Source organism: Contarinia nasturtii, unplaced genomic scaffold (assembly GCF_009176525.2).
Source record: "Contarinia nasturtii isolate CC-2019 unplaced genomic scaffold, AAFC_CNas_1.1 Cnas_scaffold_533, whole genome shotgun sequence".
NCBI classification, from domain to species: Eukaryota; Metazoa; Arthropoda; class Insecta; order Diptera; family Cecidomyiidae; genus Contarinia; species Contarinia nasturtii.
Genome location: NW_022197885.1, coordinates 2187503 through 2208480, shown reverse-complemented (window position 1 = coordinate 2208480; position 20978 = coordinate 2187503). Strand labels below are relative to the sequence as shown.

The 20978-nt window shown below is 34.3% G+C and overlaps 1 protein-coding gene across 3 annotated transcripts in view; it reads left to right on the top strand.

The window, feature by feature from the left end:
• The first annotated feature begins 1359 nt into the window (after positions 1-1359).
• LOC116339802 (mucin-5AC) overlaps positions 1360-20978 on the top strand; it is a 34861-nt gene continuing 15242 nt past the window's right edge. For 2 of the 3 annotated variants that reach the window (XM_031765856.1, XM_031765854.1), the window contains exons 1-2: positions 1371-2473; positions 18209-18269. In XM_031765856.1, coding sequence (XP_031621716.1) covers positions 2429-2473; positions 18209-18269 — 106 coding nt within the window. In that variant the 5' untranslated portion in view covers positions 1371-2428. Of the gene's footprint in view, positions 2474-18208; positions 18270-20978 lie in introns of all 3 variants that reach the window. The other variant, XM_031765855.1, reaches the window with a different exon arrangement.

Here is a 20978-nt window from a genome sequence, read left to right as displayed (position 1 = left end):
TCAATAGGTAGACTCTTGACATGCAGTTCACATCGTAAATCAATAAATAAGCGCACAATTCTCTCTCTCTCTGTGTGTATATGTAATGAATTCGATGATCAATGTATTTCATGATCATTTTGAATATATTGCCGAGAAGAAGTTCTCTGATTCTCGACATCTCTCACGCCGAAATATGACGCAGTGTAATGTGTGTGTGTATGTATAAAATACACACTTCTAATTTGAAATGTATTTTCTTTCTCTTTCACTTTAAATGTGTGTATTTTTGTTGTTATTGTTGCTTTTCGCAATATTCGTAAAGTGACGCATCGTAAAACAACACGATTTATTCCACAACAAACCTCATGGTAACAAGTATTACTTCACCTTTCATCTTCTTGCATTGGGGTTCGTTTGCTGGGAGAGTGAGCGCGCGCATCAGTCTATTGTTTTGTCAATCTGTTGTTCTGCGCTATTGCATGATATTCGCTATAAATGCTGCACCATGGTTCTCACCTATTCTTTGATTCACACAGACCGCAAGACTCGCTGCCAGAAGAAGCTAAATTAAAACTAAACAAAGCGCAAACCAAATTCAAATTCAAAACCAATATGTGCGATAGTGAAAAACCAACAACAGGCATCGTGTGCGCAAAAAAAACTGTTCACAAATCTGCTGTTTCGTTCGCATTCACCTCAACCACGGCACGAAATGCAACGAAGCATCGAAGCATCGCTGGCGTATACGAGTTCAAAACGTAGATAGATAGAGTGTGTGACGCGGTTATAAAGTTGGCGCGCAAACGATAGTGAGAGTTGATGTTCGCTATATTTACCTTTTGACGTGTGCTCTTTAACTATATACGAACTGCTGTTGTGATCTGTTTCGACGTTTTTGAGCATCGCAACAAACATGGATACGATGTGATGGTGCTTGTGTTTGCGCACTCTGGATCTCTTCGTGTTTTCATTTGGTAGATTTTTGTTGTTGTTGCTGTTGCGCTTGTCGATATATTGTTTATCGTGCGCACTTTTTGATGTTGGTAATAATGATGGTAATGATGGTAGTTCGCCAAAAACGACAACGACGACGATGGGACGATGATGAAGAAGAAGTATGAGCCGAAAGAAGCATACGCTATGTCGACTGCGCGCGTACAAATCTGTATATTGTAATTTGGTACATGCCGCAAAAAAATCTTAATCCCAACATTTCGTCTATGAGGTTTCGCGAATCGAACCAAGTGAGAGACACAGTTAAGTGCAACAATCGCAGCATCACTCATTCATGTATAAGTCATGCTAGTGAATAGACGTATTTTTTCATCGTCTGACTTTGTCTATCGTTAAATTTAAAAAATAAATAAATTTTACCGTTGAATCGTTCGTCGTACCAACTATTATTATAATTTTTTGTTATTGCTGCTGCTGATGATGGCTGTTGCTGTTTATTGTTGAATTATAGTTGTTGTTTTTTTTTGTTTCGTATGTTACACATTGACAAAGACATTCACAATAGAAAAAACACTTCGCCGAATCCGTGTGGCTTCATTCAAATTGCGCTCAGAATTCCGAATTAAATGTGCGACATGTGTTTTGATTTTTTACCGTAATCGGTTTCGATACTCATGTTCATTCATCGCATTCAAAAACCGAAGAATCTTATAAATCGATTTTAATCGATTTCGTCATTGTGTGTCGATACATTTTTCAGGGCGAAAAGTGGTTCGACAGAGCATTGAAAATATTGCATTTCAGTTCGCATTTCGTCATGTATAAATCATCAATTCGTATCGCTTAAACAGTCGGTTAATTTGATTCAGCAGTCAAAAACAGTGGTTTTAATCCGAGAAAAAATTTATATATAAATATATAGAAATTAAATACAATACCATTTTCATTGTGCAATCACAAAATTTGTGTGTCGTGAATTTGTTTGTATACACTTTTTTCGCCAACCGTTAATGACCTATAGAAGTTTTAGTGAAGCATAATTTTTTTTTCTTGTCTCGTTTGATGCAAGATTATTATTGGATTATATTTTTCTATGATTACAAGTGCAACCGCAAATAATAAATAAACCGAAATCGATACGCGAAACGAAAAAATCCAGTTTGAATTTTCTTACATCTAATGAACACTTAATTGTTCGCTTAACAGGTCAGAGCAATTCAAGCGTGATATAAAAAAAAATATCATCGAGTACACATAAGAAAAACACTCTTCTTGTCGATCAAAGTGTGCGATATAGACAAAGTCAATTATTCAACTTGAAATGAGACATTAAGTGTGTGGCATCAGTTTTGTTTGTTTAATTTTTGTTGTTGTTGTTTCAACGCATGAAATAGATCTTAAACAAATTTGCCAATATATTGAAAGTGAAAAATTGGAATCCGGAAACTAGCAATTGGCGAAAATTAGCATTTGGCAGGGAGGCATTAATTTAATGTGCATTGGCTGCCACTTCTCAACAAATTCAACTATAACATACGTAAGTAGTAAAAAATACAACTCAATTATTTTCAGAAAACATCATCTTCAAGCTTACTTATTAAAGTGATTATCCCCGAATTTGTAAATGAAAAATCGTAAAATATTATGTCTATAAATTCGATCTAATAAAATTGACTAAGCATTATCGCACCGGCAACAAACTCAATTGCTATGCAATTGGTTTCGGTGATCGCAAACGATGTATTGAACAAATGTTCATATCATTTATTTCATTCGACGGACGAACAGCACAAATTACATTCTCATTAATACCTCATCGATATTGAAGGTAAACATGAACACGAAAGCGCGGTTCACAATGTGCTTCTAGACGGAACAGCAGATGGATGATGATCGTCGTTAAAGAAAAGTGAAAATCTGTCAAGAGAAAAAGAAAATTAACACATCACATTTCGGATGTGTGCATTCAATGTTCGGCGGAAGAGTTCTGCGGCTCGATTACCATTGAAGAAAGAGAAAGAAAACCGCCACATATGCATTGTAGGTAATAAAAATCGATGCGCACACATTTTGGCAACAGTTGAAACAGTTGAAAAAGACTTTTTAATTGGATGATATGTTATTTATTTCCTTCGAATTAAAATTGTTGGAAAAAAAATCGCTAAGTAATAGAGCAAAAGAAAGCAAACCGCACACGGGAAAATCGGACGTTAACTAATGAGGCATATCTGCAAGAGATTTATATGTGCACAAGTGCTAGGCAGAAAAAAATGTGTATTGCAGGTCGATAATGTTCAGCGTAAACATTTTTTTTTTCGGTTTCATTTTAGCTAATGGGAGGCATTTTTTAACTCATTATTCATATTACACTTGAAGAAGAAGACGAGAAAAAATGTGTTCAGTCTAGTCGTCGTTCGATGGAAAATCAATGTTCATGCTCTCTCGTCTTTTCGTAAACGACGGTTCACATACACACGGAAATAATGCAAGAGAGAGAGAGAAATGAGAGCAATAACCGACTTTAATATCAGTATGTTCGAATAGGTTTAAATAAGAAATCAACGAGAGTGAGACTACGAAATATGTAATGAATGAGCTCATATACACAAATGACGCTCTAAAACGGCGCCGAACTTATTACCAAAATAACAAAAGCCAATAGACCACATTAAAACTAAACCACACAAAAAAAAAAACGAAATAAACTCATAGAATGTGATTGGGTGTGGAAAAGGGAAACAAAAAGTGTACCTCCTTTAAACAAAGTGCATGCGATGTGTGTTTTAAGAAAAAACCAACCACTTCCTCTAATTGGTTCTGTTAATTTTTAACAGATAATTTATTTAATAATGGTGAAATGAGAGCACCAACTAAAAGAAAATCACGGCATGACTCTTGTTGTGCACAGTGCGCCTAATCGAGCACATACACCATCTCTGTGCGCCGTTCCGTTCACACGATTTGATCTTCGAATATGTGTTTATTTTGGATTTATATACACCATGGCCCAATGTTTTTTTTCTCTTCTTTTTCAATTGAACTCCAACTGTTTTAATTCACCATCGATTGAGTAAATAAAATCATTAAAAAAAACCAAAAGCTCTAACTGATTGGATGAATAACGAACACGAAAAGATCTTGCACGTTGTGTGTTAGGTCGGCAATTCCATTAATAATATTTGATATCATTATTTGAACCACGTCTTTTTTTCTCTCACGTAATTTTTTATTGAAAAAAAAAGAAGCGCTCCGAAACTAAAAGCGGTAGTATTGTTTATCAGCATAACATATCATCCAATAAAATTGATGCAATGCATTCATTTTTGACCGGATTTTTTTTTCGTTGTTGTTCGTTCGTTGTTTCTCACTGAATTGCAAAATCAATGTGATCCCTTTTACCACTTTTTATACACAAGCACTAAACAAATGCATTATTATAAACCAAATGAAATTGGAATGACCATCTTTATTTAATCGTGTTCACAATACGAGTTCAAATGTGAAAGTAAAACGCATCGCACAAATGAAACTAGTATTGAAGGCTGTATTCTTCGATATTTTGAATTGCTTAAGATTCGATTTTTGTCGTCTTCCCATCGTGCATTATTGCATTCTTTGTGCCATTCGAATCATTTGGTGGTATATCGCCAATCAGTGAGTTGCTTTCTTGAATAAATCGCATATTGAGATCTTTTCACAGACACACACACATATATATGTGTACAAAAAAAGACGATATTCCCACTGATCGCCATATACTATCGACTGTAATGCATTTCGCACCAAACACTTATTCCGAAGAATGGGCAAAAGACAAATATCACGGCTTGTTTTTTTGTATCGATCGAACGGACAAGCATATGTGATTCAATCAGAAGATTGTGCATATTTTCCTTGACATTTTTCCATAACATAATGAATGATTGCAATGAGAGAGGTGTTTAATCCGATTTTATTTTTTCTTTATTGTTTAAACATAATATATTTAAAAAAAAATGATGACGTCGTGGATGGTCCGACGATGTGAGAAAAGGCATGCAATTTATTACAGGTCACGTTTCGATGTGGCTGCTTACAATTTTATTACCATTTTTCCTTCACTTGATTAACAGTTGTTTAAAATATTTGATGAAGAAGCCTTCATTTTAGCCTTCTTTCAATTAAACCGTATTTGTTCGTTGAAGCATATCTCAGCCTGTCGATCTTAATGAAAACGTCCAATTCGAGGTTTGATTGTGACGTCTGTATGATTCTATGATTTATTTATTGTGGTTCAAACCAATGAACAAACAGCGAATGAACTTTAACTTCTGCGCCACACATTGAATGTCATAAATTTTGTGTGCAACAAAGATGGACTGGTGCGCTGTCGACACACAATTTTATTATTATAGCGGATGTAATGTTGGTGGCATGAGACATCCATTACTCATTCAAATAAAATGTAAATAAAACGAGCACGCGCACCCATTTCAATAAAATGTAAAAATTTTATATAATCGGGATATATATTCCTAGCTGGAAGTCTTTTACATAATTATTTATTGTTTATCAGTCCCAAATCTAATCGGCGTCATCTTTACTCGTTTTTCTTTTATTTCATCGCAACATAATATTTTCTTTCAACAATGCGCGGTTGGTCTTCTTAAAATTGTGGCTGTGTTTGTGTGTTGAATTAAATAATCATTCATTTTTTTTCCTCGGTTGCTCATTGACTCTGTCTATTGAGTGTGCGAGCTTGTGCACATTTGTAACGTGAGAACAACTCTGCATTTTTCTCACTCATTTGAAATCGACTTGCAGCGATTTCTGTAATAATAGAGTAGGTGTAATTACTTGTGTATCATGATCTACAAAAATAGAAGAAAAAAAAGAGGCAAATTATTTTAGTGAAGTGATTAAAAATTACAAAATTTTACATTTTTAAAAGTGTGCGCTGATCCAGTCGCGCTCTCAGTTCCTTCTCTCTCACAATATTGTTGTTGTTTTATTTCATTTGTCAATGAAATGCTCACGTTTCGTCGCCTCGGAGCCGTTGTTTGCTTCTGCTTTGATTTTGATTTGCCGGAAATACATTTTGCGCATATCAGCTTGAGCATGGAAAAAGCATGCAATTCAAAATTCAAATTCGATACGCGCGGTCATAATGGTGTGTTTCATGAAAATATAATTGCTGCCATCACATTTCCATGTGCCACACAGTCATAATGAATACTGAATTACTGTTTTCCTTTAATGGATTTTACAGTAAAGTGGAATTCCGAAATTAATGTTCGATTAAACAATTTAATTCTTGTAACGAAAGTTTTACAAAATGAGCGCTTATTTTCTTTCATTATTCGACACCGAATTTGTATCGGTATGTGCTTTCGGTTAAAATTGAAATTTGAGGCGCATTTTCATGCAGATATGTCACGTTTATATCACAAAAACAATGAGCGCATTTAAATATTTCACACATTGGATTTTTTCTTCTCTTCTCTCGGTTTCGTTTGCACTTTTCAACGCTCGATATCATAGTTCGGAGGCAAAACCATTGACCAAAGTACAATTGGTTAATATACATTTTTTTATTCATCATTATCTAAAATGGTATAACATCGCTGGCGATCGTCGTGTGCGCGCATTTTCATTCATATCCTATTCGAATGAGATATTAAACATTCAATTAAAATGAAATATAATCCGCGTGTCCAGAATGGAAGTGAATGTGTGAGCTTTTCAACTTTTGCATTGGCTACGGTCACGTTATTCCATTGATACTGTTTTATAATTTGTTGTTGCTGTTGTTTATGTGTTGCGTTTTTTTTATTTTATTATTGTTTTGTTGGTGGCTTTTGTTCTTCTTCCTCATATATTTCATCTTCGTCGTCTTTAGTTTTCCGTCTTACATTAAATGACTGCCATAATGTTATTTCACTTTAAAATTTGCAGTCACCTAGATCAAAATGAAAGATAATTGAAGACGAAGAAGACAAAGAGAAACACATGAATTTCATTGCTTTGGCATAAACACTTACAGAGTGTGATAGAGAGAAAATTGCAAGGCAAACGTTTGTGCCTCAATTTCCATGTTTCATGTGGCGCTTTCTTTGCGCGTTTGGCCATCAAAAGACATCTAATGTTCGTCTGAAGTGTAGTAGTGAATCGCAAATGCAAAAGACGACGTCGACGATGATGACGACGACGACAATAAAATCACAACAAAACATATCTAATTCGTTGTATTTCATTTTTCTTGGTAGATTTATTATTTGTATCAATCATATGTCTTATGATTTATTTATGACGTCAAAACGTTGTCGGTTTTCAATCGCATTTCAATCAAGTTTTTCAAACTGTGTATGGGTCAGTTGCTTCTTTCTCTGCCACATGATGATCGCAAATGTTGTGCAGACTTTTATTTTAAGTCACATCATGGAAATTTATGGCATAAGCAAACGCGGTGCACTACTAAATGTGCGCACACAAATGCGGGCGTATGCGCCCATTCCACATAAAGTGGATAATTAAAAAATGATAAATGCTTAATTGTTTAAGTGATTTTTATTTTGGTTTTGTTTTCGGTCGAGAAATTATCACATTGATGCACCATATTATTAACTAAATGGATGGTTATGATGTGAACGTGCTACCAGTAATCCGTTAGTGGATTTGTTCACATCATAAACCATCAACGATTTGCATTCCTAATGGATTAAACAATTTGTTGAATGGGCTGGAATTTGAATATTTTGCAATCAGTTTCTTTTTATTTCGTATGTTCATTTGTTCATTTTGTTTGGCAATACGCTGTGAAATTGTACACAAGACAGTTACTGTTGTTTTTGGTAATATATTGTCGATTATTATAACTTTTCAAAAATGAAAGTCACCGACAAATAAAAAAAGATGATGCATCTATTCAAACAAACCATCCATTGCAGCACATCCATTCAAATTTCGATCTTTTTTTGCCGAAAAAAGAAAATTATTCTTCCAATTTTCGCACATCTTTATTGTTTGCGAACGGGTGAAAGTGACATTTGAATTTTAGACTTTCTTCTTCGGTTGTCAAAGAAAAAACAACAACCACATAATAGAATTTAGCAAGCGTATCAAATCAAAATATATTATAATCAATATATTTCGTTTAAATTCTTGTCACATTTTTTTTTTTGTTAAATATTTGTAAAAGCAATGTAAACACTGATCTTTAATAATTTTGAACAATGACTGTGAGCATAATTACATATGCAAGATGGTGTACTTGTGGCCATGGTTTGATGAACCGTGCCAACACACCATTATTGTTCTCCGAAGCGCGCAAACAAATTGTTATTATTTTTCCAAAAAAACACTCTCTGGCGTACAATGCATAATAACAATTTTTTTTGGGACAAACCATTCTTAATAACATGAAAGCAAAATGAATGTATCTTTTCTCACGTCGACATTACTTCAGGGCGAGCAGGATAGCTAAAAGAAATACCTTGAAATTTAAATCAATTTTCAAATCAAATCGAAACATTTTGCATCGATGTGCGAAAGTTCAAAATCGAAGCGTTTTGCATGAAAGTGAATTTGTGGTGGTTTGTATGGTGGTTTTTTTTTTGAAAGTGAAATGAAAACACGCCACACAGATCATCGAAGTAGTGGGCAATTGACCAAAATGCAGTAATTGCGATTAATTTGTTTTCATCGAATCAATATGATGAATCGAAACCAAAGACAATGGCCCATTCAATCAAATCTACTCGATGTTTCTTTCTTTTTATTTTCTTTGTTTAACCGTCGCTAATCGGTCGGCTGTTGGTCATTAAAATCAAGCCAACAATTAATAGTTGTTTGCTTATGATGAAAGTCAGAACACAGTATTCTGTAAATGTGTGTGTGTGTGATTCGCTTTTCACTTTTCTTCATTTTCTGAAGCACACATTTTGTCTTTGCATAAATCACTTTCGATGTAATAGATTACATTTAGTGGGAAGTCGTGGTACATCTGCAGCAACTGATTAATTGATGTAATCGCTAACTGCGAAACAAATCAAAAATACGCGAAATGAGAGAAAAAAACCGTCTCTCATTACATGAGACCAGAACGAATTGTTGCAGAAAACATTTTACTGTTTTTGTTTCACTTAACATTTAATGTATGTGTGGCTGTGTGTTTTGGGCTTTTGGAATTAATTATCAACACGAATACCTGTTTATGCAACAAGATAACAAGCCAAATTCACAAATTCAAAACGGAATAATAGTTTGCTTGATGAATTGCACGTTAAACCGCAACGGCTCAATGTTATCTCTTTCTCTCTCTCTCTCTGCATTGCGTCGAGAAAAACCGGGACGCTCAACATAAATAAGATTTTCCTTCTCTATTTTGCATTGAAAACACACAAATTTTTTTTTCTTTTAAACGAAAAAAAAGCTTGAAATTTTATGTAATTGAGGGTTATTTTTTTTTTGTTTTTCATTTCTTGACTGAACCGAAAAGCGATCTAATTAAAATGTTTTGTTTTCAATTATCAATTGTCCAGTCACCGTTGTCAGTTTCTCCTCTCGTTTTGCGCACCGAATCGCATGCGCAATCGCATTTATTGTAATATATGAAGAGTCATTAGGGTCGCACCGTGAAAAATATAACAATGTAACTAGAGCTGAAGGTAATCAATGTTCGCGACGAAATGTGAACCAAATTGACGAACAATGTAATTCATACCAAAAGGAGCATTTTTTTGACAGTTTTCTTTCAACACCACACCAAATTTCTCATTTTACGTAAATAAAAAGAAATACACATAATGTTATTATTTACAATATCTCATTAATATCAACTCTGTGATGTCTGTTGATTTGTTCACAATGCATGAAAATTGCCAAATTTTTCTCAGTTATGCTCATGATAAATTATTTCGTCGAATGATCGCCAGATCATTTATTTTATTTGTTTCGCGAAAAGATGATTTTCGATGGGGGCAAAATTTGCGAAACGAGGAGAACGAGCAGAACGGGAAAAAATTCATTTTTCTTTGAAAATAAAAGAAGTGAAGCAATCCAATTTCAAGCAATTCAGAGTGTAAAGAATGACTTTGCACATTTAAACGGGATACAGAACAATGAGTTGTGTGCTATACAAATAGAAATTATCAGATTTTCATGATTCCTTTGCCATTAATTTTTGTCGGATTGAAGTAAAGTCATTACTGACAAGACACACGCGCGCACGCTCATACCCATTTACAATGGCAGCTTGTCTTTATAATTGGATATTCAATTTACCCCGCAGGCGTCAGAAAAGCCTTCACTATATGCCATAATATATTTACACGCATATTTATGTGATTTTACCGAGAAATCGACTCAAAATAAAGGAAAAATATTGTCTTGAATCTTACAACTTAATTCACGCACTTTCTACAAACAACAAATACATCATCATGATCAATTACATACAATTCTCTCTCTTTTGTGCGCGCATCAAATCAAGAAATCACCACACGAAAAATTACAAAATAAATATTAAATTTAAGAAGGAAAAACAACACATGAAAAGAAACAAAAAAAGCCAGAAAACAAATGCTTACGTTTCATTTTAAGACATGTGTTGAGATGCATATATGAGATAAAAAAAACACCACATTATATTCTTCAATAAGTTATGGAAATAAATTTGCATCAAAATGAGTGGCAAAAAAAAGACGAAGGAAAAAAGCGCCAAGCGCTCTTTTGTTCGCTGAATGAAAAATCGATAAAAAAAATTACAAATTTTTTTGTTGTTGTTGCCATCATAACTTGCACAAGATATGACAAATTAAACATCCTAACACACCGAATGCGTCTTGAGTGTGTAGCGCGTGTGTCTGTGGTGCCGCCAGTGCGTGGTGTGTTTGAAGCTCTAAAATGTCTCTGTATAATTACAAAACAACAGCACAACAATTCTCATTTCATTATTTAATTTCATTAAAATATGTAAACTGCAAGGCGTTTGTGATGCCATGCAACCGAGCACACTGTGTGAACTTTTTTATTAGTGTCGACTACATTTCTGTCTTTGATTTTTTTTTACGTTTCATTGAATATGTGAACAATACCACATTTTGTCTTTAATTAATTTTCATTCTTAGTCAGTGCGATTCTGTTATGGTAAGTCAGCTGATTTCACTGGGATTAGCTGTGCTGTGCGCAATGCCATCGAATGCGTATAAGTTCACTTATGTAAAATTGTTACCGGCAATGACGATTATGACGACGACGACGACAACAACAGTGACGACGACAATTATACCTGTGAATTGAAACACAACGAAACCTGGCATTCGCATCTTTTGCAAACAATCACAACTGCAATCGCATCATGATGCGAAATGCAGTTGGCAACACAATGACCGATTTATGAATATTCGAGATGCGTGTTTTTTTTTCTTTTCTCTGCATTTTTATGACAAGAAATAAGAAGAAAAAACATTTTTATCACTTCATTGAAAAAAGAAATGTAAAGATCGCATTTGATCGCAAACAACGGATATTGGACATAATCGAAGTTGTTTGCAATTTTCAAATCAAATCGCATATGGTAAATCCAAATGAGATTTTAAATTTTGGTTCGTTTCATCCAATTAAATTGTGATTTTCGATAGAGAATAAATCGATTGATTTCCTTGATGTTTGTATTATAAAACGTCAATTTGAATCTGCATTCCATCTGTGGTTTTATCCAATTTTCGGAAGCGATTGAATCATTAACTATTCGGCCAATTTGGCTGGCTCAAACCAAATTTCCAATTATTGTACACACTCTTTCAAATGATTCAAGAGTAATTTTCACCATTTCTATCGTAAATTTAAGATGATCGTTTCCATTCGACTATTTGTTTCTTTGCATAAAATGCCTCATTCAAATCATGTTGGACGATGCAAAATCGCTGCCAACTAACTAACCAATTTCATGCGGAAGTGTGTATTTTTATGTGTATTTGCATGTGTACGCTGTGAGTCGTATTTCACAGCAATACCAGTCAATGTTTAATAAGTGGCTGTCTTTTCATTGGATTTCGAAAATAAAAAAGTAAATTTCTTCAACTTTAATCAAATAACTGTTGAGTCACTCTCTACGCTTATTTTTGTTTCTGCCATTTTTGAATGAATTGTTCATTTGTGATGATGATGATAGTGTAATGGAAGTTGAGATGATTTTCAATGAGCAACAACTAAAACCGTAATAACTTCCAATTTATCATCAGTGCGCGGCGGCCCCGAATACAACAAACTTTCGTTTTTCTCTCTCTCTCTCGCTCTCACTCTGTGTTCACTTTTGCTTTCATTACAATTGCTCCTTTTCAAAGTTTTGATTAATATTATCGCACTCGAAATTGAACAATAACAAAAACGGTATAAACTGTTACCATTTTCTTTGTAAAAATTTACATAAGCCCATGTTTTTGTAGTGGCCCAAAAATTGATCTAGCATTTTACTGAATTGGTGGTCTTCATTTTGGCGTTGAGTGTGCCTGTTGGGTTCGTTTCAATTTCATTTTTAACGCGGCTTTTGTACAATTTTAAAGAGCACATTAACAAAATAATCACATTCACTTTGTGAATCACAATCTCGTATCGTTGACTATGTTCTTGAAATGATTCGAACAAAGAAAAGAAATGTGAACCGCACACGATACATAATGTGGTGCGCCTTTCGATGCGATTAAGTGCTCTTTAAAATAAATTCAATAAAACCTTCGGGTTGGTTTTTTTTTATTGTTTTCGTGTAAAATTTAGAGCAGAAAATGTTGTAGACAACGCGATGATGATCGAGAATGAGTGATGAACTCTCAATTTAAGAGTTGTTTTGGCGCATCGACTTTCAAGGTATTCCACCAGTCCCGACAGACTGGTGGCGTTGCTGCATCAACACTGCATGTGTAACTTTTGATCTTTCTCAGGAATGTTCAAATTAAAATGTATCAAAGTGGGAACATCAGTTGGAAGAATATATCTGGTGAAAACCTGCAGGCATCTTCTACCTTGAACTTTTCGCATCGAGTGCAATTTCAATTCAATTGCTATGTTGATAAGTAAAGTTTATAAGAAAAGTGATCGCATTCATATTCGCACCATTGTTTTTACCAATTAAAAACTGGACTGGTCAATTTAAATTTATTGCATTTATTTCAAAAGATCAATGAGTATCATTGCGATTTTTTAAATTGTTGACAACGCATATTGTCGGAGGTGGGTTTTTTTGCGATTGGAATTTGCAAGCCGTTGCATGTTGCTAAAACTATTTTGATGTTCATAATTCAAGTTTTTGTTCAAGTAAATTGCTACCAATGTTTTACCAATCTGAAATAAATGGCATTTTAACATCACATTCTTCACTTGCGCAGACGCTTCGCCGTAATTAATCTATTTCTGTGATAAAACGAATCCAAGCCATTTATTTCCTTGATAACCAGTTATTTTGCAATGGTTTGTGTTGAAAGGAATCCATGACTATTGATCACACCGCGCGATTATTTTTTTACCGTTGTTAATATACGGTTGATTCGCATCCATGACCTTCACTCATCGATTTAAAAATAGTATTTAAGGACGGATTTTATTTTTAATAGTAACACAAAATATTTTGCGATAATCATCGATGGTTGAAAAATGGCCAAACCATAAATCAATGGGAATTTTTAAAGAAAAAAATCAGCAAAATCACCGTTTGTAACAGCAAAAACAAAAAAAAATTGTATTTATTTGTTAGCATGAATTTTCACGGGAAAACACATTATTTGATGTAATAATTGATGTAAAATTCACAAAAATGCTGCATTACAGGAGTAAATTGCGTGACGTTCAATCAATTTTGTTCGATCGAAATGGTTATTCCGAAGGGAGTTTGCATTGCCATTCGTATCGAAAATTATGGGTTTGATGACAATGTCGTTGCGGATTAACGTCTCGTCATCGCATCATAAACCATTTCTCAACCTTGCCCTTAATATACTTGCATAAGCGACAAAGTTTCTCTTAATTTTGCTGGAATCCGCAACAAACAATCGCTTTTAGTGATAGAAATTAGAAGTCGTAAAAACTAATAACAATAACAACAACATCGCCCATCAATGCGAATAGATCGACAATTAATGTTAAAACAATTTCATTTTCTCGCTCCAAAAAATCGTTTTTTCAATTCAATGTTTCAACGGAATGCAGCCACTATTAAAATCGCATCAATTCGATTGGTCCATCTTTGTATCAATCATACATGGTATTTTAATGTTTCCTTTTTTCAGATCACAAGGCAAACATAAAATTAGCATTCAAATATGCTTCTGATCTATTGCTTCATTTTCGAAAGGAAATGAGATCACAATACCGAACGTGCACGTGCTAATCTTGTGTGCCAGCGACCAAAATCGTTTTGATTAATCGCTAAACAATTAAATGCAAATTACAATTTTTTCGGTCATCATGATTGTTGATGATTTTTGTTACGGTATTGGTAACAAAACGATTCGCATAAAATTAATTTCACGTAATCTGTCTGCAGTTGTATATCGGTGATCGGGACGCATCAGAGTCACAATGGTGAGGTCAGCATGACCTCATTGTTTAAACGATTACAACATCATCATCTTCATTCTCATCAGCTAATAAATTTCTGAGATTACGATTTGCAACGCTGTTACTTTCGATATCTGTGCAACTTTTAACCTTTTTTGATCATCATATATCCCATTCGCCATTTGTGTGGGCGAATGTGCCCATAAACGTCAAAATACGGGAAAAAAATCATCGTGAATGTAAAAAAAACAACAACATTTACGATAATAATCGACAATGGTGGAATTAAACGCGTTAATCACGCTTTGAAAACGTTTGATTGTTTATACAATAAACAGATTGATTTGCGCCGATCCTCACCTCGCTCGAAATTAATCAACAACAAAAGCGAGAGAGTACACCTCGTGCATAGACACTTGATAATCAAAATCAAACATTGAGTAACGTGATCATTTGCATGCGCTACAAGAATATATCAATTTTCAAGCATAATTTGACGTAAATCATCAAAACAGCAAGACTAACCAAGCAAAAAAAAGCAGAAACAAATAATAAAAAAAGCGGGCTTGTGATTGTTTGTTAAATATGTTGATATGAAACTGAAATTTGATGTTTCAAAATTGAGATCGTGGTTTTTTAACCGTGTAAATGAAGTGATGCGGCTAAGACGCAGGTATTTCGAATGCATTGAGAGTGAAATAGAATAGCGCCGCTGCTAAGAAAAAAAAACATTGAGTGTGCGTGAACCAAAAAAATAACAAAACGAATAAACAATGATCATATTTGTATTCGCAATGTGATTTGCAAACAATCGATGGAAGAAAAGAGCGAAGAAAAAAATCCCCAACCAAACGAAGCAAGAAGAAGCGTTTTTCACAAGAATCCCATCCATTGGTACGAAGAAGAAAAAGTAACATCAAGACATTGCGTTTTTGTGCGCTCTCGCACACCGCCGCTCTTTGTGTGTGGCTGGTTTGTTGCCACAACCGTTCAAATGAAATAAACAACACACAATGACGTATATTTGTAAATTACAAATGAATTTTAATTGTACAGTTCAATCAAAGCATGTGTGTTGTGAATGTTGTGTGCTTTTTCTGTTTGCGCACATAATTTACGGTACATTTTCTATATCTGTTTGGATTTTAACTTCTATTTTTTTTTTGTGTTGTTATATTCGGTAAATCTTTGTTGATGGATTTTGTGGGTTAAATGGATCGATGTAATGTTTGCTGTTTTGCGCACATTCAAAACTATGATTTTTGATTATTGTTCAACCGATTTGCTCTATTCAACAATACATTGCACTTTTGAAGAGCCCATTGAATGAATGATGATTATGATGGAGTTCATTCCATCTAATTAGATTCTATTTTATGAGCACTCCCAAGTGAATTTCCATTCATGTTTCATGTCTCAAATATGATGCCGAAGAAAATCTCGACATAGAAAAATAACAAATAATAATCGATGAACCGCTCTTTTTCTTTCTTACCAAAATATTTATTAAACTTCCAAACTAGGCTTTAACGTTCTGAAAAATAGCCGATGAATTACACTTGAATGAAACTTGAACAAAGTGATCTCATGTAAAGTAATGAGTAAAAGTATTATATTTTGTTAACCTTCCGAAATGCTTCATCATTCGCCTCTTTTAATCAATATAACACGATCTACGACTCTTTGTGAACGATCACTATGAACTGTGCGCTCTCTATATGAATGTGTGTGTGGGCACAAAGAAAGATTTTGTACAATTTCTCTTTACCATCTCAACCACACTATTAGTATAAACAATTTCACGCCTAATTTTGCCCATATTACACGAAAATCAAAAATACGAAGAAAGAAAGAAAAAAAAAGTACCACGCTCACTCGCCAAGAAATAACAGACGAAAATACTTGAATAATAGACCAATGATAGAATGCACATCTATAATAAAAGACGATAAGAAGCGTGAAATCAAGAAACAACGCGAATAAATACAAGATTTTATTATATCATCGGGGTGCAAATCGACGAACATATTCGTCTTGCAGCAACAATAACCATTTTTCGGCCAGGAAGAAAGTGATTCATTGTTGTTGCTTTTGTTGGTATGTGTGTGTATGTGTTATTTTTGGAGACACGTTACGAAAGCATCTTTAATGCCAATTCCCACTACGAAGAAGCACAAACAATTTTGACTTTAAAGGAACTTAAAATCGGCCTCTGACATTTTGCCATCCAAAATAAGCGCATCACATTGCGCGCGTGCGCACACACACACACATACACAATCAAAAACGTATATTTATAAAAATCGCACCTAAAATAAGAGATATATAAACTCAGTGATTTACGACCATATCAGTTATGCAATTTTTTTTTCTCTTTGGATCTTTCTCTGAATTGGATGCAAGAATGTGCTGTCGGCTCTTCCGTAAACGTAAAAACCGAAGAAGAAAAAATGTATGGGGAGCTATTATTCTGTAAACCGCAAAACATTTAAAGAGTCTCTTTTTAAACTGACGATGACTAATTGACTAGTTTTATTGTTTGTCACACAACAGTTGGCTATATCAATTCGGTAAATCCGCTTACGGTAAACAGCATCAACAAAATAGAGACGAATGAAAAAAGTATCGTTAACAAGCCAATCCCATTGCTTACGGCTCAATTGTGAAGAAGCCATAAGAATTAAGCAGCAACAACAATAATCGGCTATGCAAATAAGACGGTTAACACATCGTCTTTTTTCATAATGTCTTCTTTTTTCTGCAACTTATAGTCGGTGCAATGTCACGCATTCAAGTTACTGACAATTTAATTGAGCACCCCCCATTGCGTTGTACAACTAAATGAAAATTATCAAAAAAGCCAAAAAAAATAATCGCATGTCACATGGAAAAATCAGTTAAGTGAATTTCATGTAATTTAAACGAATATATGCAAACGTTAATTTCATGCAGATAAATGCAAAAAAACCAAAGTTTTATTGAAGTGAAACTATGTACACGAAACGGAAAAAAATGAATGGCGCGTAATAAATTTATTAATAATTCATTTACAAGCGTTTTTATATTATGAATTATTACAATACACTTGCAAAACATAATTTGATTAGATTGAAATGAGCCTGACCTTTTCCGTGAGAATTTACTAACGTATTCTTGTCGCTTAGCACATTTACAATAATAATCAATCTATTCAATGCGAAATGGTTATTGTGTAAGCTGTGTTGTCGTTGCGAATGGAAATACTTGAGAAAATGGACAAAAAAGGAAATAAACGTTCGTTTTCATGGGATTTACGGAGTGAGCGATGAAAAAACACTTTGAAAACTTAATTTTGTTAATCATTTTTTGGTAACCAAGATTTCAATGACTTAATTGATGAACGAAAGAAAAAAAAATGTATGAAAAATTGTGAAAAATTACAAACAATCCAAAACTTCTTGATTTCATCTATTTACGTAATGAATGTATGATGCCAAAAAAAAACGTTAAATTGCCATTAATTGAATTACATCGACCGTGATTTATGGTTTTTTTTGTGCTTGAGATTTTCGGTGGGTTTTCTTCACTCACAAAAAAACTCTTTGATTGTTCTTAACTCATTCTTTTTCCCGCCAGCCATTCGATTATTATCACATCTACTGGTATTTCTTCGTTGAATACGTCTCGAAATTTAAAATTGGTCTTAAAATCGCATGCATGTTTTTATCGAACCATTTAAAATGTTTTGTTCTTCTCATTTCAGATGTGGAAATATATGCGTTCGGCGATGAAACCATTCGGGTATTTAATTCTATTTAATTTTGGTAAGTATGCACGTTTCTTTCGAACATTATTTATTGCATTTGCATCGCGTTCGATTTTCCAAAAGTGAAGGCAGAACACAAGTGCTGACATACACACAGACACCGAGTGAGAGATTGATATATGAATACCAGAGTTAGGCGCATTTTTCCCACAGATCCCGACAACGGATCTCAACCTGGTTTACATATGGAAAATATTCTTAAAGGTCATTCATCGTATCGCGGCTGTTTCATCTGTTGTTCTCGAAATATTTTTTTTTTTTCGTTTTTGAAAATTACTTTAAGAAAAAAACACCGTCGAGCGAAAAATAAATTAATTTAATTTAAATCGAAACGATATATTTTTTTCATCTTCTCCGTTTCCATAGCTCATCAATAGAGTTTAATTAGTAGTTATTCTTATTTTTCGTGTGTTCGTGTTGAAAAGTATGTTTTGGGTATTTCGGTGTCTTGTTTAGTGATCGTGGCGATGCATACCGTGCAAGGGCCACGCTATAACAGCAAGAGATACAAAATAAGAAGCGACAGTCTACTTGTGGTATCGTATCGTTTTGGCACACAATACACCGGTAGATGTGTTTGGTATTTGCGCTTGCTGTTATTTAACCCAGCAATCAATACAATACGTGCAGTAATTCGCGTTACGTTGCCATTTAGAGAGGTTTATTTTGATTGCTGTGCCTTGATTGTTGTTTATGTTAATTGCCGTTCCGTGGCTTTTTGCTCTTTCTTTTTTATTATTTCGGCTAATCGCGCACCATGATTTTTTTCTTCTCTTCACAAGCGTCTCATCGCCAAACGGTCCACGATGTATGTGTACGTGAATGTCTTTGTCGCTTGTCTATCGTTTGCGCTTCAATTCACTAAACAGATTTGCACCGATCACAATGCGGCGAATGTAAATTATATTGTTTAATTATTTCTTAAATATTCATTGATCGTCATCTAAATGGGGGAAAAAAGGCCGCACGACACGACCGCATTAGGTGTTTTGTGTTCTAACAATGTGCCAATGCACCAGCCACACGAATTCTTTTGATGCCATAGCATAAAGCAACACGGCATTCTACATGGCAACGGTGTATTATAACCAATTCAAAGGTTGTAAAACATTGTTGATTGAGGCGACGACGGCACCGACGACAATTGATGAGAACCCTTCGGTATTGAAACAATTTAATTTAAATGGGCTCTCATTTATATGATTAGTAAAATCGGCATTTTATGATTTAAATGAGTGATAAATGATCGCCTATGTACTTATAGAAAATGATGCACAAAAATGGAATATAAATTGTAGCAACACATAGACCTGCGGTCTGAACTCTTCCCGCAATTCAAAACAATTTTTTAACCATTAAATCTATTTCACTCTTGGTGCGGCAGTCTTTTGCACCATTGAATTGCTTCGAGTTATACAAAAAATGAAGTGAATTAAACAGAGCCCAATACAATGAATATCTAAATTCAAATGAATTGCTGAATGGATGATTACGATTGGCGCAAGAAAAATACCGCATTGAATTTCAGTCAAATGCTTTTGCAGGCCATTCTCTCTTTTTCGATGGAAATCGACAAATAAAATATTGTAATGAACCAAACACGACTCATCCAACGTCGGACAAAATAAGATCCTCGAATTTGAACACGTGTCCACGTCGCAATGGATAACATTTTATTTCGTAATTTGACACCGATCAAAATGTTTCATTTCCATTTGCATTGATCACATTATTGTTTGGTCCAGCTTCTGCTTTGTAAATGTATTTTGTTTTCCTCCATTAATGTGCTCATTATTCATATTGAATATCAATAAACTTAACACCAATTGCCATTGTTCATTATTATATTGCCATTTGGGCGTATCGTTTCGCTTGATAAATATCCAACGATTTTGTTCACTGCGGCAGCGCATTCATCGAATATCCAGATAAATAAGAGATAATAATAAAAAAAAAAAATTTCTCTCTCTTTATTTCTCTTTCAATGAACGTACATAGATATGAGGTAATCTTTAGCGATTTACTGTGTAACACATATTTTGTTTCACATGTGTTTTTATACATACAAAAAAATAGTCTACCGAAATTGTTCCCAATATCAATTTCACTACGTCATTCCCAATGTAAGGCGCCCATAAACAACTCAGATTAGACAAACAATTGAACACACGAAACCGACGTTCAGACTTTGTCTTATGGAATGCCACATATTCGTGCATGCACGTGTTTCAACGTCGAATGAAACGATCATCGCGTGCATTCTATGTGCACCTGAAGATATTGACTGAAAGTCGTATCTCATCTCGTATGAATTGTTAAAATTTAATAGCGATTTTAAGCAATCGCAAGAACTAATTTCAACGCTCCATTTTTACCTTCTTAACAGCCATAAAAGCGAAAAAAATACACCGTTTTTTTGCTTCTTCACCTATATTTACACGCTCCCAATTGCCAATTCAAATGACTCAAAAGAGCAACAATCAAATAGCATTTAACGGGCAAAAGCGGAAAATTTTAACACTTAACTGATAATAAAATCAAAATTAAAAAAAAAGAAACTTGGCGGAAAAACAATGAAATTATGAAATATGATGCTGCTGATGACGCCGAAAGGTCATTCTACGCTGGAAATCAGCATATATTCCCCCTCCGTTTCGTTTTCTCTCTCTCTCTCTCTCTCTCTCTCTCTCTCTCTCTCTCTCTCTCT